The 13,342-nt window shown below is 35.8% G+C and overlaps 1 protein-coding gene across 1 annotated transcript in view; it reads left to right on the forward strand.

Annotated features, from left to right (window-relative positions):
- LOC121324671 (H/ACA ribonucleoprotein complex non-core subunit NAF1-like) overlaps positions 1 to 3,297 on the forward strand; it is a 30,641-nt gene extending 27,344 nt beyond the window's left edge. Inside the window, exon 4 of the mRNA XM_041266820.1 lies at positions 2,322 to 3,297. Coding sequence (XP_041122754.1) covers positions 2,322 to 2,791 — 470 coding nt within the window. The 3' untranslated portion in view covers positions 2,792 to 3,297. The remainder of the gene's footprint in view (positions 1 to 2,321) is intronic.
- Positions 3,298 to 13,342: the final 10,045 nt, after the last annotated feature.

Below are 13,342 nucleotides of genomic sequence, written 5' to 3' on the forward strand. Positions count from 1 at the left end.
CTTTGTCATCTTCAGACTATATACATTGTTGTGCTTTTATTTATCATTGGACTTCAGTGAATTAAGTTCAACGCACTGAATTTTAATTTCCACCTTTCTTGCGTTTTATATACTTTTAAAACAAGATCAAAAATAGTACTTTGGTAGTGAAATGGGTCCTTCTCGCACCCAATATGTGCTGAGTTGTGCTCATTTATAATATGTTTAATTTATTTTTTATAGTCAACAGTAACCCCTGAATTGGCAGATCACATTTCCTCAGTGATTGTAAGAATGTTATGACGCTTTTAAAACGGTCCAGCCATCCCTGACTAGCAGTGAAACATTAACCTCCTCTCAGAGTTTGATTTAAGTTCTTAACATTCTCACAGCAAAGGGCCACTGATAGGTATACCTACCCTCTTGTCTGCATAAACCACCAATAGACAACTTCATCGAGATTAGCGTACTTGGTTTGTTTCATAGTCTTCCGTGATGATGGCCCATGAGTAGAATCAGATGAGTTAGTTGTACTATATTTCATAATCTGCTCAGCATTGCGTTTTAATGCTAGATACTGTGCTCTTTCCCAGACCATAGTCATCTGCAATTTTTTTCAGTTACACTCCTTATTTTATCTGAAATCTCTTCTTTTAATTAGTGAAGTTAATACAACACGTTTTCATTTGCTTCCTGAGGCAGTTGAAGCCATTTTGCAGCACTAATGGAACAGTTACAAGGAAGTACACAGGAATATGTACTGCATTTCCATGTGTGCGCTATTGGTGGCAACTTGGAAAGGGGTGGTTCAGTTAATATTGAGACCTGGGTAATGGGGATTCAACTGTGTGTGTCTCTAAATTTCCATTGGTGTGTGTGTGTGTATATATCTATATGGCATGATTATTTAGTGTTTTTTGAGAAATTAAAATGTCTGTGATATTCTTTGAGCACTGGATGCAGAAGCAGCTACCTCCTTTATGTCCGTGTTATCTCTGTAATGCATGGGGCTGTGAGAAACGCCCCCTATTTTTTTTTTTTTTTTTTTTTTTGGCCATTGAAAGGTTTTCTCAGCTTTTTTCCGGGGAAAAACGACTAGAGACCTGTGCTTTTACGATTGGAAAGAGAAAATTGTAATGTCGGATCTGGTCCGACATAGGACGGCAAAGAGTTAGACCAAGTTTTGTAGCAGAGGGCTTCTTTCAGGTGATTGCCCAATATCTTTTGGTATGCTGTGGAATCAAGTGTTATCATTTATTGGAACTAAATTTCCTGTACCTTTAGAAGGAAAAACAGCCCCATTTGAAGGCTATTACCACCTCCATGCTTAACAGTAAGTATGGTGTTCCTTTCTTTGTATGCCTCACCAGACTTTATCCAAACGTAACGACTATCAGCATGACCAAGTAGTTTTTTGGAGGTTTTTTTGGGTTCATCACGCCACAAAACCTTTGACCAGAACTCGTATGCACCATTTCGAATGCCGTTTTTTGCTAAAAGTGATTGTCCTTGTAATGTTTTCGTAAGACCATTGAGACCTTCAGCATGCAATACTCTACCTATGGTTCAAATGGAATTCACTTTGAATATCTTAGGCAGTCAATCCTGGATTGTTATTAACCTTCCTCACAATTCTGTTTGTTCTTAGTGAAAGAACCTTCTTTCTTCCAGACCAAGAGAGCGTTGTGACAGTCTTGTACTTCTTGATAATAGAAACAATAGTTTCAATTGGGATACTTAGATCCTTGTAAATATTCTTGTATCCTTCTCCAGCTTTATGACATTAAATACTTTTCTGCCTAAGGTCTTCAGATAGCTCTTTACTTTTTCCCATATTGGCTTATTGATAATGACAGCAATCATCCTATGCCTAACCCTTTTATACTCTCTAAGAATGTTCTCCTACAATCCTGCATTTTCTAGAATTTTCTAGAATTGGGTTTTGCGTTTATCATATTGAATTTCCAGACCTTGTAGACAATACTATCATAGCATCAAAGGGTATGAATACTTTTAAATTAGCATTTTTGGAGTTTTATAAAAATAATTGCTGAAAATAAATAATTGTAGACATCTATTTCTTGTAACTTTCCTCGTCCACAAAAGCAAATCAGAATATTTTATACCAAATCAGAAATTATAGTGAGGAATGTAAACTAGATTATAGGAGCCAGGTGTAACAAAAAAATTTAGTTAGGATATAAATATATTCTTTAAATTGCTGTTTAGTCTTATATCACTTATCCTTACTAGATATATATAATATATATATATTATTGTAAATGTCAAAATTTATTCTAATAAGGATTATTTATTTATTTATTTTTCCTTCCCAATTTCAGACAAAAATGCCGAAGAGCCTTTGCAGTGTAGGTGGCAACACCAGGCTCCTCTGAGACAAGAGAGAGGGTACCAGGGCTGGGGATACAACTGTCTTTCTGAACAGGAAGGCTTTCCAAACCCTGCAGGCAGAGGATTCTCCTATTCAAGAGGGCCATTCAACCTCAACTCTAACAGACCATTCAGACCTCCAGGTGTCCCGCCCTATGACAACAGAATGATGCCGCCTCGGCCTCCACCACCACGCTCTTATGACCAAGGAAATGTTATGTTGCCTTGCCCCTACCCACCACAATTCCAGCAACCATGGCCCAACAATATGCCTCCATTCCCACCTCCTCCTCATATGAGTATGCATTGGCCAAACCATGAGATGGCCCCCCCTCCACTGTTGCATAATGTGCCTTTTCAACCCCCTCCCCCTCCCCCTCCCCCACCTTATCCAGGCTTTCATTTTACACCTCAAAATTAATCCCACATGACCGATCTACATGACTGACATGTATTGTTCCCCCTTTTAGTGGTCATAGAACTGAAACTTCAGGTTACCCAAGTTTATTTTTAGAAAGAAAAAAAAATAATTATTAAAAAGGGTATATTTGTTTTCCTTGGAAGGTGAGGTTTACACATCTTCCAAATCGGCTTTCTTTTCTAGGTAGGTCATATTAGAATTGGATCACTTTCATCTTTCAATGTGTACATACGAATGAAGGTAACTGCACATCAGACACATCTAATAATATCTATTTTGTGCTAAATGAGTAACATTCAACCTTTCTTGTTAATCTGTTATGATATTGGCAATTTATGTTTGCCAAAACATAATGTACACGTCACTCATTATGCATAAAGTGCTATTTATCGGTAGTTTCATTAATAATTACTTATGTATTCTGTGTATTGTTCCATTATAGTTTCTTGTAATATGATAAAACTTGAAACTTGCAATATGTTGTTATTAACCAAACGTTATGTAGAGTAATAAACAAAAATTTCCATAAACTATTGTTTTTCATTATTTATAAAAATATGAATAATTTTGCCTAGATGGTAGGCAAAAGGCAAAATTTCTTTCAAGCAACTCAACTCAATTTCTGGACCTATTACTATCCAATCCTATAATAAAATTTGTAAAATTGCAGTCCTTGGAATCATGGTGTTGCAAATCTCCCCTTTATCTAGTTGCTGCAGTCATACCAAATTAATTGTTATCATCATCTTGGTTCCTGGGATAGGTCCTGATGGTCTTTATGGTGCAGAAATAAACACTCATAAGAGCTCATTAGATTGTTATAAATAATTTTATTACTAGAAAATGAGTTGAAAGTGGGTTTTGGATTACTATGGGTCAATTCAGCGTACCAGTGTTTTAGTCCACTAGAAGTGGACCAACTTAAGGACTAGAACATCTCCAGGAATTGTACAAAATTATCCCCAATTGCCCTTTACTAATCTGAACATCCAGTTCATCCGTTTAGCTGATATGATCAAGTGGACCAAGTTAGACTGATCATGGGAACCAACCCATAAACCAGTATGTAGAAGATATAAACCATATTAGATGATTTTGAAGAATCGTTTCTGTGCATTGTCGTGCAAATATAATTAGACCACATTATTTTCACCTTTTTTTTTATGTATTTTATTTACATTATACATTTTTTCTCCCCTGTATTAATTTTAACTTTGATAGTACTGATCTGTTAGTTAAAATGAAAGTGGAATCCACTGTTTCACTCAATGTATATGCTATAAAATAGTGTACATTTGTTGTACAATAAACTCAGTCTACTAATAGAAACACAAGGATCAATAATAAAATTAACAAATAAAACAATATAATATGTGAAAGCGTGGTAAAGCATGGTGTTCGAGAAGGTATTGTAAGCAGAACAATAATAATGAAATGTAGGATTTAAAACTGAGATGCCTAAAAATGTGGTCTGATGGACATAGATTATGGATCATACAGACTTCCTAATTTGGTGTGGTTCCATTATAATGCCTCATGATAAGTTATGGTTGTAGTTTGTACCTCTACTCGGTCCACATATTATAACGGGCAGATGGCAAGTATAAAAAGTTAAAATTAAAAAAAAAAAAAAAAAAAAAAAAAAAACCGCATCCAGTTTCTAGAAGGTAATTTGTTCAACAAATTCAAACAATATTTTAGCATATAACCCCTTAAATAATAACACATATTGTAATTCAATTTAACAGCACATTCAGCAATGTACCAGGCTTTATTTTATCCTGTTTAGTCTTGGCACCACGTGACAAATTATGATGAATTGTAAAGATTTGGTCGTTTTAAAAAACAGACTCGTTTGTGGTACATTTGCTAAGCTTGTTATATAAGTCTGTTGAGATTCTTTCATTCACCATCAGTTTTTGGAAATCGTATTGATTCTTAATTTTGAATTATTTTTGAATATTCTGACCATATGTGTTGTTGCAGTAAAAGTGATATCATTCCAGAACAACTAAGATACTGTAACATATCTGATATGACTGGAGATGGCATGTATCAGCAACCAGAATACATAGCTGGATTGTAAGTCCTAATATTTTTAAACAAACTAATTGTACACATTTAAGAAGCCTTTTTTCTTGAAATATATATATATAAAAAATATATAACAAATGGATGGATACAAAAAAAATAAAATAAACAATTATCTTGGATAAGGTTTAGACTAGAAGTCCTTATCAATGTCACTGAAATAGAAACACATTTGTCACAGAGAGAATGTGGTTCTGTTTCAAATTCCAATCGTAATAGATACTTTCAAATTCTAATGGCATGAAATCAAGCCTAATAAATCGGGTCATTATGCAGTCCACGTTCTAGTGCAATTCAATAAATGGTATCCTGACAATTTCAGTTTCAACCTAGAAGTTGTAAACAAATCACCCAAGCTTTCATTTGACCTTGCTCACAGCAAAGTTAAGCTGTGTTAGTTGGATTAATCATTTGGCATCTTAAAGTGACTTGAATAAAAATGTAAAGTTGAGATTTTGAAAAGAACAACATAGATTTAAATTTCGTTGTATTTGTATGGTGAAGATCTGATCTCGGAATCATACAATATGTGTTTGTTTGATGTCTTCAGTTTTACACACAGATGATTTTGTTTCTGATCACACTTAGAGCTTGAGATTTAAGTAGACTTCTGTAATGTATGCTGTATTTAACAAGAGTGGATATTTCCTGATGAAAAACGTAGAAGTATGGGGGAGTTTTGCTAAATTAAAACTGACACTAATTAGTAAATAACTAACTAGGAAGTGTTCAAATAGAAGACCCAGTATTTTGCAAATTTACTGAACTCCCTTTAATTCTTTGAAACGCAACAATGTAGTATTTTTTATGCTATGTTTATCTTTGTTTTTAAATGATTAAACTCTTTAGTTAATCCTGTAATCGATGAGCTCTTTGGTTTAAATTGTGCTTTAGAAAGTGAAAAAAAATAAAAAATACATATCCCAGAACTAGGCCATCTCTAGAGAAAGTTGATAAGGCCTTTTGAGAATGTTTTTCTAATATTGCAAACTTTTTTTTTTTTTTAAGGTTTGGTTATTATCACTGTAAATAAAGTAACAAATGCATACTTTTGTTCATACTTTTGTGTGTTGCTTTTTTGGATGGATATTACAAACCTAATATAACACGGCACAAGTCTGCTGTTTAAATGCACTTTGAAAATCTTTTTGAAATAACTCAAATCTAATTAAGAAAGTTATTACTATGGCCCCTTCATGTATAGCTGTTGTGTTATAATAAGTAGGCAGGAATCTGATTGCCGTAATAACTGGTTTCATACAATGATTTAGGAACACCAGAACATGAATGCATTTTTAACTCCGCTTCTCTCTAGTTGCAGCTTCTCCACATCATCCTCTTGTCTTTTGGGCAAAAGCACAATAACGATGGGGTCGGATCACTGGGGTTACAGGGAAGCTGTTTCATTTCTTGGAACAGGTGTCTTAGATAGCAAGACAGGAAGAGTAGGGTCTCCCTCTGGTATCAGTGGTGTTGGCACTGTTAATCAGGCGGTTGCATATCATGGGGCTCGTGACTTGAAGTCTATGGAGCTGGCTCAGTTGATGGCAACAAAATAACAGCTTCTGCTGTTCCTTCTCTCATCTCATCACAATGGTAGCAGGGATCCACTTTGGCCTGGCAACATAATTTCCCATGTGCACTAGATTTTGAGGACAGACCAAATGAAGAGTGCCTTGGCTCTGCTGAGTAGCTCCTTCTTGCTTTTGTTGTGTATCAGCATGCATATCTGGATGTAACCAATCTAAAGCAGTTCTTAATCTTCTATTCATGAGTAATTTTGCAGAACCCTTCCCAGTTGTTGAGTGGGACATAGTATGTTGAGCAAGAAAGAATCTGCCTTACTGTGTTGGCCAACCCCCCACTGCAATTCTCTTCAATGCCTCCTTTGTTGTCTGTATCATGTGTTCTACCGGCCCATCAGAGGAGGGGTGATAGGTCCACATGATGGATTAAATTTGCGCTGGACAAATTGCTGGAACTCGGCTGACGTAAAGTCGATGCCATTGTCAGATGAATTTACATCAGGTAAACCACATTTCACAAAAAAAGTTGTCAGACTGGAGATGATGGTTTTTGTTGACATAGAACTCATGATGATTTCTAAACATTTAGACTTAGAGTCCACCATAATAAGGACAATCTTGCCTCTCCTTGATAAAATACAATCCGTGTACGCTGACAACTCCCTTTGCATCAAATGAACGGCGTAAAGCAGCTGTCGACCAATTTTCTATCCAATCATGCAAAATCCAATGTGGTACTCTGGATTAAAAAAAAGGTCTTTAACAGTAAGTGCAGTAATCTGTTCAGCATGCAATGGTGCATTAGGAACAATTTCCAATAATAAAACTTCACAGGGTGGTAGTACTTCAGAATCGGGAGTCTGCAAATGGTAGGTGGCTAAGTGCATCAGCATTAGCTGTAATTGTCCTCCTGGCCTGTAACACAACTCAGTCGTAGGCTCCCAGCATCAAACTCCATCTTAACTGCCTGGTGACAGCACCTGTGGTATAGGCTTGGCATCCAAGCAGTGGTTTATGATCTGCATAGATCACAAAGTGACATCCAAATACTGGTTGGTATTGTCGTTTTTTGCTGCATTTTGTTTTAGTTGCGGTTAGTGTTCAAAATGCAAAGCTAATTGGTGCTTCCTATCCATCTGGTCCTGTGTGACTCGGCAATGCTCCAGCTCCCTAAGGTGAAGCATCACACATGAGCACCACAGACTTGTTCTTGTAGTGAGCCAATCATCATCAGCTTGTAGTAGCTGCTTTGCTCTGGCATATGCATGTTCATGTTTAGTGTTCCATTTACGTGTTGCAGTCTGGTCAAGGAGAAAATGCATTGGTTCCAGAATGGTTGCCTTGTTACAATTGTAAAATTGTAAAAGTCCCAGAAAACAGTTACGTTTTGTTTCAAGGTGTTGGTGAATCCTAAGTAGCTCTCAACTTCTTATTGGTTGGGAGGATTTCTTGTTGATCCACATGAAAACTGAGAAACTCCACTTGTTTCGCAGCAAAAATGCATTTGTCTTTCTGCAGGCGTAGTTTTTTGAGATTTACAATTATACTGTATTTACAGTATAATTGTAAATCTCGGAAAACTACTCACTTCTAAATCTTTTATAGTCATCTTTGTATTACTTTAGTATAAATACATGTTAATTTGGATTCATATGTTGTTTTTTTCTGACTTTATGTGAACGAAAAGACACACATTTGCCCATTTTCCCATTGGAAATAGTGATATTTTGAAATATCACTGTCCTGGTCACAAAAGCAAAGTTTGTGGGGAATAATAGCCATGTTCTATACTTTTGAGGCATAAGAAATTAGGAAATAACACTTACTACCCAGGAACAAAAAATATATATATTTTTTTGTTACACAGTGTAATTGCAGATGGTTTGGGGTTTAAAGGGCGTTGCAGACAACCCACTAAACTCTTCATACGGCACCTCAGTAGACAATCTGGGCATTACGAGTAAGTGTAACACAGAGTAGATGGCAGTGCCACACACGCAGTAGCACAGAACGCTGCTTTACTGGTTCCTCAATACCATTTGCATGGGTAAAATACTGCATTTTTTCTCTACGTTATTAGTTATTCAAGAAGACGACAAATCGATAAATGGGTAATTCACTGTTTTACTGATTAGCTAAAATTGTTTGGTTTCCATCTTCATCAATTAGCTGCTTATGTAGCTCGGAAAATTGAATTTTTTTTTTTTTTTTTTTTTTTTTTTTTACGTTTGAATGCATTGGGTAATATGTAAATAGCTGACATGATCCATTGCTTGGTGATAATGGATCTGCAATTACATAGGATTGCAGTTGCCTAGTGAACTACATAATTTAGTCCATTATCACACAGACTCAATTCTTGAGCCAGGTTAGAATTATTAGCACACAGCAACTATTATCTTGCTCCAATTTTGAAGCCTTGAAAAGTCAACTGAAAGTACTTACTTATGGTTTATATTTGTATAAAGCTTACATTAAATTGTAAACAAATAAAAGTTGGCTATAAAGAAAATACACTACTCCAAAAAATGTATGAAGCAAACAATAAATGTGACAAAAATAATGCAGTGAACTTAGTTGAAAAAGGCTTTTGCCAGGTAGACCTTTTTAGATTTTTCAATAAATAGTGACAGCTGTTGAGATGCATTTTGCACTGGATGCCCCGCCCCTAAAAATAGGTACCTCATTTAGACTTTGTCAAGTGGTTACTCAGATGATAAGACTATTTGTTGTTGTAGATTTGGGAAGTTATCAGTTTCTTTCTTTAGTTAACAGACACACAATAGGTGCAGAACTTAACACAGCATAGTTAATTTAAATCTAATTTAGATACTACATATTGGGACTCATGCTTTTTCAGGAGAAACTAATTTGCATATGGTGACACCTACTTTAAGTGAGTGCTCAGCTTGACTGGGTACATACAGAAGTAAACCTGGCTGTGAGCTTCACCTTGAGTTTAATATGGGAAATGCTTCTTTTACTTCAGGATGGGTTAGGCTTTGTAAATTGATCCCTAAAAATGCATTATCTTCATCATCTATGTCTTGGTTTAAATGCAAAACTAAAAATAAATCTCACCTTTTTAACACACAGTTTTGGTCGTATCTTTTGAGCAATTTGGGTTTACATGTAATTTTCTTTTAGAGAAAGAAGGGATCCTTCAAAATTGAAATGACCAAATTAATATTAACATATGAGACTTTTAGGGTTATGGTTATTTCTGTCATTGGTCCAATTTGACTGTGCAACTACTGATGTTGTGCAGCTTTTTAAAACTGGATTTGCAATAACTTTTTAGATTGTTGAAGTACTCCAAGTGCAGCTTGCCCTGTTTGGCCAGCTTTACTTATTTATTTATTTTCATTAAAAAAAAAAAAAAAGCCAGGAAAACAAAAAAAAAAACCCAGACATAGCGTTACACAAATACCAATAAATAAATAAATAAATAAATAGATAAATAGATACCAACATTCCACAAGAAAAAGCGCTTTGCACTATTCATGTATTACCATGAACAGAATTTTATAGGTCGTACTGTTTTTTTTTTTTTTTTTTTTTTACAATAGCTTTTTTCCCTACATGCTCAACACCGATAAAGAAATAGACAGGTTTAGTTCTGAAGTAACCCTTGTTTGCAGTATGTTATTCCCTTGATAATTTTAGTGTTTTTCGTTTTTAAACTGCTAGAAACGATTCAATTTTTCAAGTAAATTTAAATGCACCGTCAAAATGCATCAAATATAGATCATGTAGCGATCCGTACATTTCTGTTTATGTACTGTAAAACATTGATATCCTGTCAGTTAAGAAAAGGCTTAATGCAAAAGCTTGTTTATACGTTGTCTAACCAGAGACCTATCGGCACAGCCAGACAAATAACAACATTTGAAGGTGCACAGATAGCAACCAATGGGAACAGACCAAGGCAGACAAACAGACAGCTGGTAACGTGAAACGGGAATACACACACAAAACTTAAACAAGCAATGGCGGAATACAGCGGGGAGGGAGTAGCACACACATACAGCAGGAAATGCGGTGCATAAACACAAATGCACAGATCGCTACAGTATTGTCATATTTTCTACATTTTCTTTACATTCTGAAATTAATAAATCAAAACCCAGGTAGTAAAAAGAGACCCGGGTACCGTCGGGTAATTTAAAACCACACGGGTACCTGTGTCGACTTCTAATATATTCATATAATACATGTAAATATATAATCTATTTAGGAGGCTGTGTGGTTTAAAAAACAGGCTTGTAACCAAGAGGTCTCCAGTTCAAATCCCAGCTCAGTTACTGACTGACTCACTTTGTGTGACCCTGAGCAAGTCACTTAACCTCCGTGTGCGCCGTCTTTCGGGTGAGGCGTTGTTGTAAGCGACTCTGCAGCTGATGCATAGTTAACACACCCTAGTCTCGTATCTTGTAAAGCGCTTTGTGATGGTGGTCTACTATGAAAGGTGCTATATAAAGATTATTATTATTATATACAGGGTTTATTAGAGCAGGAAACAGTAGCTTCAGCAATTCTGATCCTTATGGTAGTTTATAGAGCTAAAATCCAGCACTTTAGGTACTTTACATTTTCAAAATACTGATAGTAAATCTACAATAGGCTATGCTTCTCGCCCACATTTCCCACTACATATTATTATTTTATAATAATAATATAATAATAATAATAATAATAATAATAATAATAATAATAATAATAAATGCCTGAATCTGAGTTGCGTAGGGAGATTGCAACGCTCTAGACAGTAGAATGTTATATTTTTTGTTATTGGGGATCCAGTGTAGCTGTAGTCCATATTAGTTAAACTAATATCTCTGAATGTTCCAGTCCACCTGGGCATTTTTGTAACTTTCTGGAATATCGTTCTGTAAGTCTTGCAGCAAACTGATCTTAATACCTATATCTGTTTTTTTGAACACATTTTACGGATGGTCGATCAAACCTGGGGCTGAGGTTTGTAGCCCACAGCAATAATTTAGGAGACCACTGACACAAATTGCCAGCTACAGTGCCGAGAAAAAGTTTGTGAACCCCTTAGTACTTTCTCATATTTCAAACCTAAAATGTTATTAGATCTTAATTTAAGTTCTAATAATAGATAAAGATAATCTGATTAAACAAATGACACAAAAACATAATACTTTTTCAATATTTTTTCCACAAATTATTCAACATTCAATATCCATGTGTGGAAAAAGTATGTGAACCTTTAGATTCCATAACTGGTGGCACCCCCCCTTGAGTAGCAATGACTTCAACTGAGCATTTCCTGTATGTTAGTCAGTCTCTCACATCGGTTTTGAGGAATTTTGGCTCATTCCTCCTTACAGAACTGCTTCGACTTGGTGACATTTTAGTGCATCCTTGCATGAACAGCTTGCTTCAGGTCCTGCCAGAACATTTCAATGGGGTTTAGGTCCGGACTTTGACTAGGCCATTTTAAAACGCAGTATTTCTTCTTCTGCAGCCATTCTTTTGTGGATCTGCTTGTATGTTTAGGATCATTGTTTTACTGCATAACCCACTTTTGGTTCAGCTTCAGTTCACAGATGGATGATCTGACATTCTCCTCTAGAATCTTCTGATACAATGCAGAATTCATGGTTGTGTCAATGATGGCAAGCCGTCCAAGTCCTGAGGCAGCAAAGCAGCCCCAAACCACCACACTCCCACCACCATGCCTTGTGGTTGGGATGAGGTTCTTCTGTTCGAACGCAGTGTTTGGTTTTTGTCAAACAAAGTTTCTCATTGAGGCCAAAAAGTTCTACCTTTGACTTGTCTGTCCAGAGAACATTGTTCCAGAAGTCTTGTGGATCATCTGTGTGCTCTTTGGCGAACTTCAGATGGGCAGCAATGTTCTTTTTAGAGAGCAGTGGTTTCCTCCTGGCTGTCCTTTTTTTCAGATAGTTGAGTCAAGAACACTCACATTAGCCAAGGCGAGGTTGGCCTGCAGATCCTTGGATGTTACTCTGTGGTTCTTTTTGACTTCATTGATGAGTTTTTGGTTTGTTCTTGGAGAGATTTTGGTAGAACGACCACTCCTGGGTAGAGTGACTATGGTCTTGAACTTTCTCCATTTGTAGACTGTCTGACAGTGGATTGGTGGAGGCCCAAATCCTTAGAAATTGTTTTGTAACCTTTTCTAGACTGATGAGCATCAATAACCTGTGGTCCTCAGAGATTTCTTTTGATTGTGGTATGACATGTTTCCACACACCTGTATGGTGAAGACCAAACTCACAAAGTTTCTGATCTTTATATAGGGTGAGGCCTCCCAAACTCACCCCTGAAGATCTACTTAATTATTTAAACACCTGATTCTAATTATCCCCTTAATTGAGCTGATAAAACCAGGGGTTCACTTACTTTTTCACATACCTTGAATATTAAGTACTCATTGTTTATCTAATTCATACATCATTTTGTTTTAAAATACATGCAATTGGTTAATATAACCCCTTTTGGATATTTAAGAAAAGACTAGTATTGATTCAAGAAGGCTATCATGGTAAAACTATGGAATTTCCAGAATTATTATTGGGGTTCACAAACCTTTTCTCAGCACTGTATGCTAATCTAATTCTTTTTGGGGTACAACTGTGACTTTTCTGTTCTTGGCAGATACCCATGATAGATGCCACTTAAAGCAAGTGAAATGAATCTTATCTTACAGCTTCGCTAAAAGTTCAATCACTAAACAAGAAAATGAAAAAGAAAAGTGTAAAGGACAAAAATATCTTTCTATGCTTTGCAAAGGGCTTCATTGTTTATTTATTGCAAAGGGCTTTTTTGTTTTTTATTTATTTATTACTTTATAGTAGCTTCAGTATTTTATTTTATCACTATGCTTTAAAACAACTAACATATAAGAACCATAATTGAGTCATGTGCAAATGGCCACATTGAAATT

The sequence above is a fragment of the Polyodon spathula genome, chromosome 1, assembly GCF_017654505.1.
Source record: "Polyodon spathula isolate WHYD16114869_AA chromosome 1, ASM1765450v1, whole genome shotgun sequence".
Taxonomy (NCBI): Eukaryota; Metazoa; Chordata; class Actinopteri; order Acipenseriformes; family Polyodontidae; genus Polyodon; species Polyodon spathula.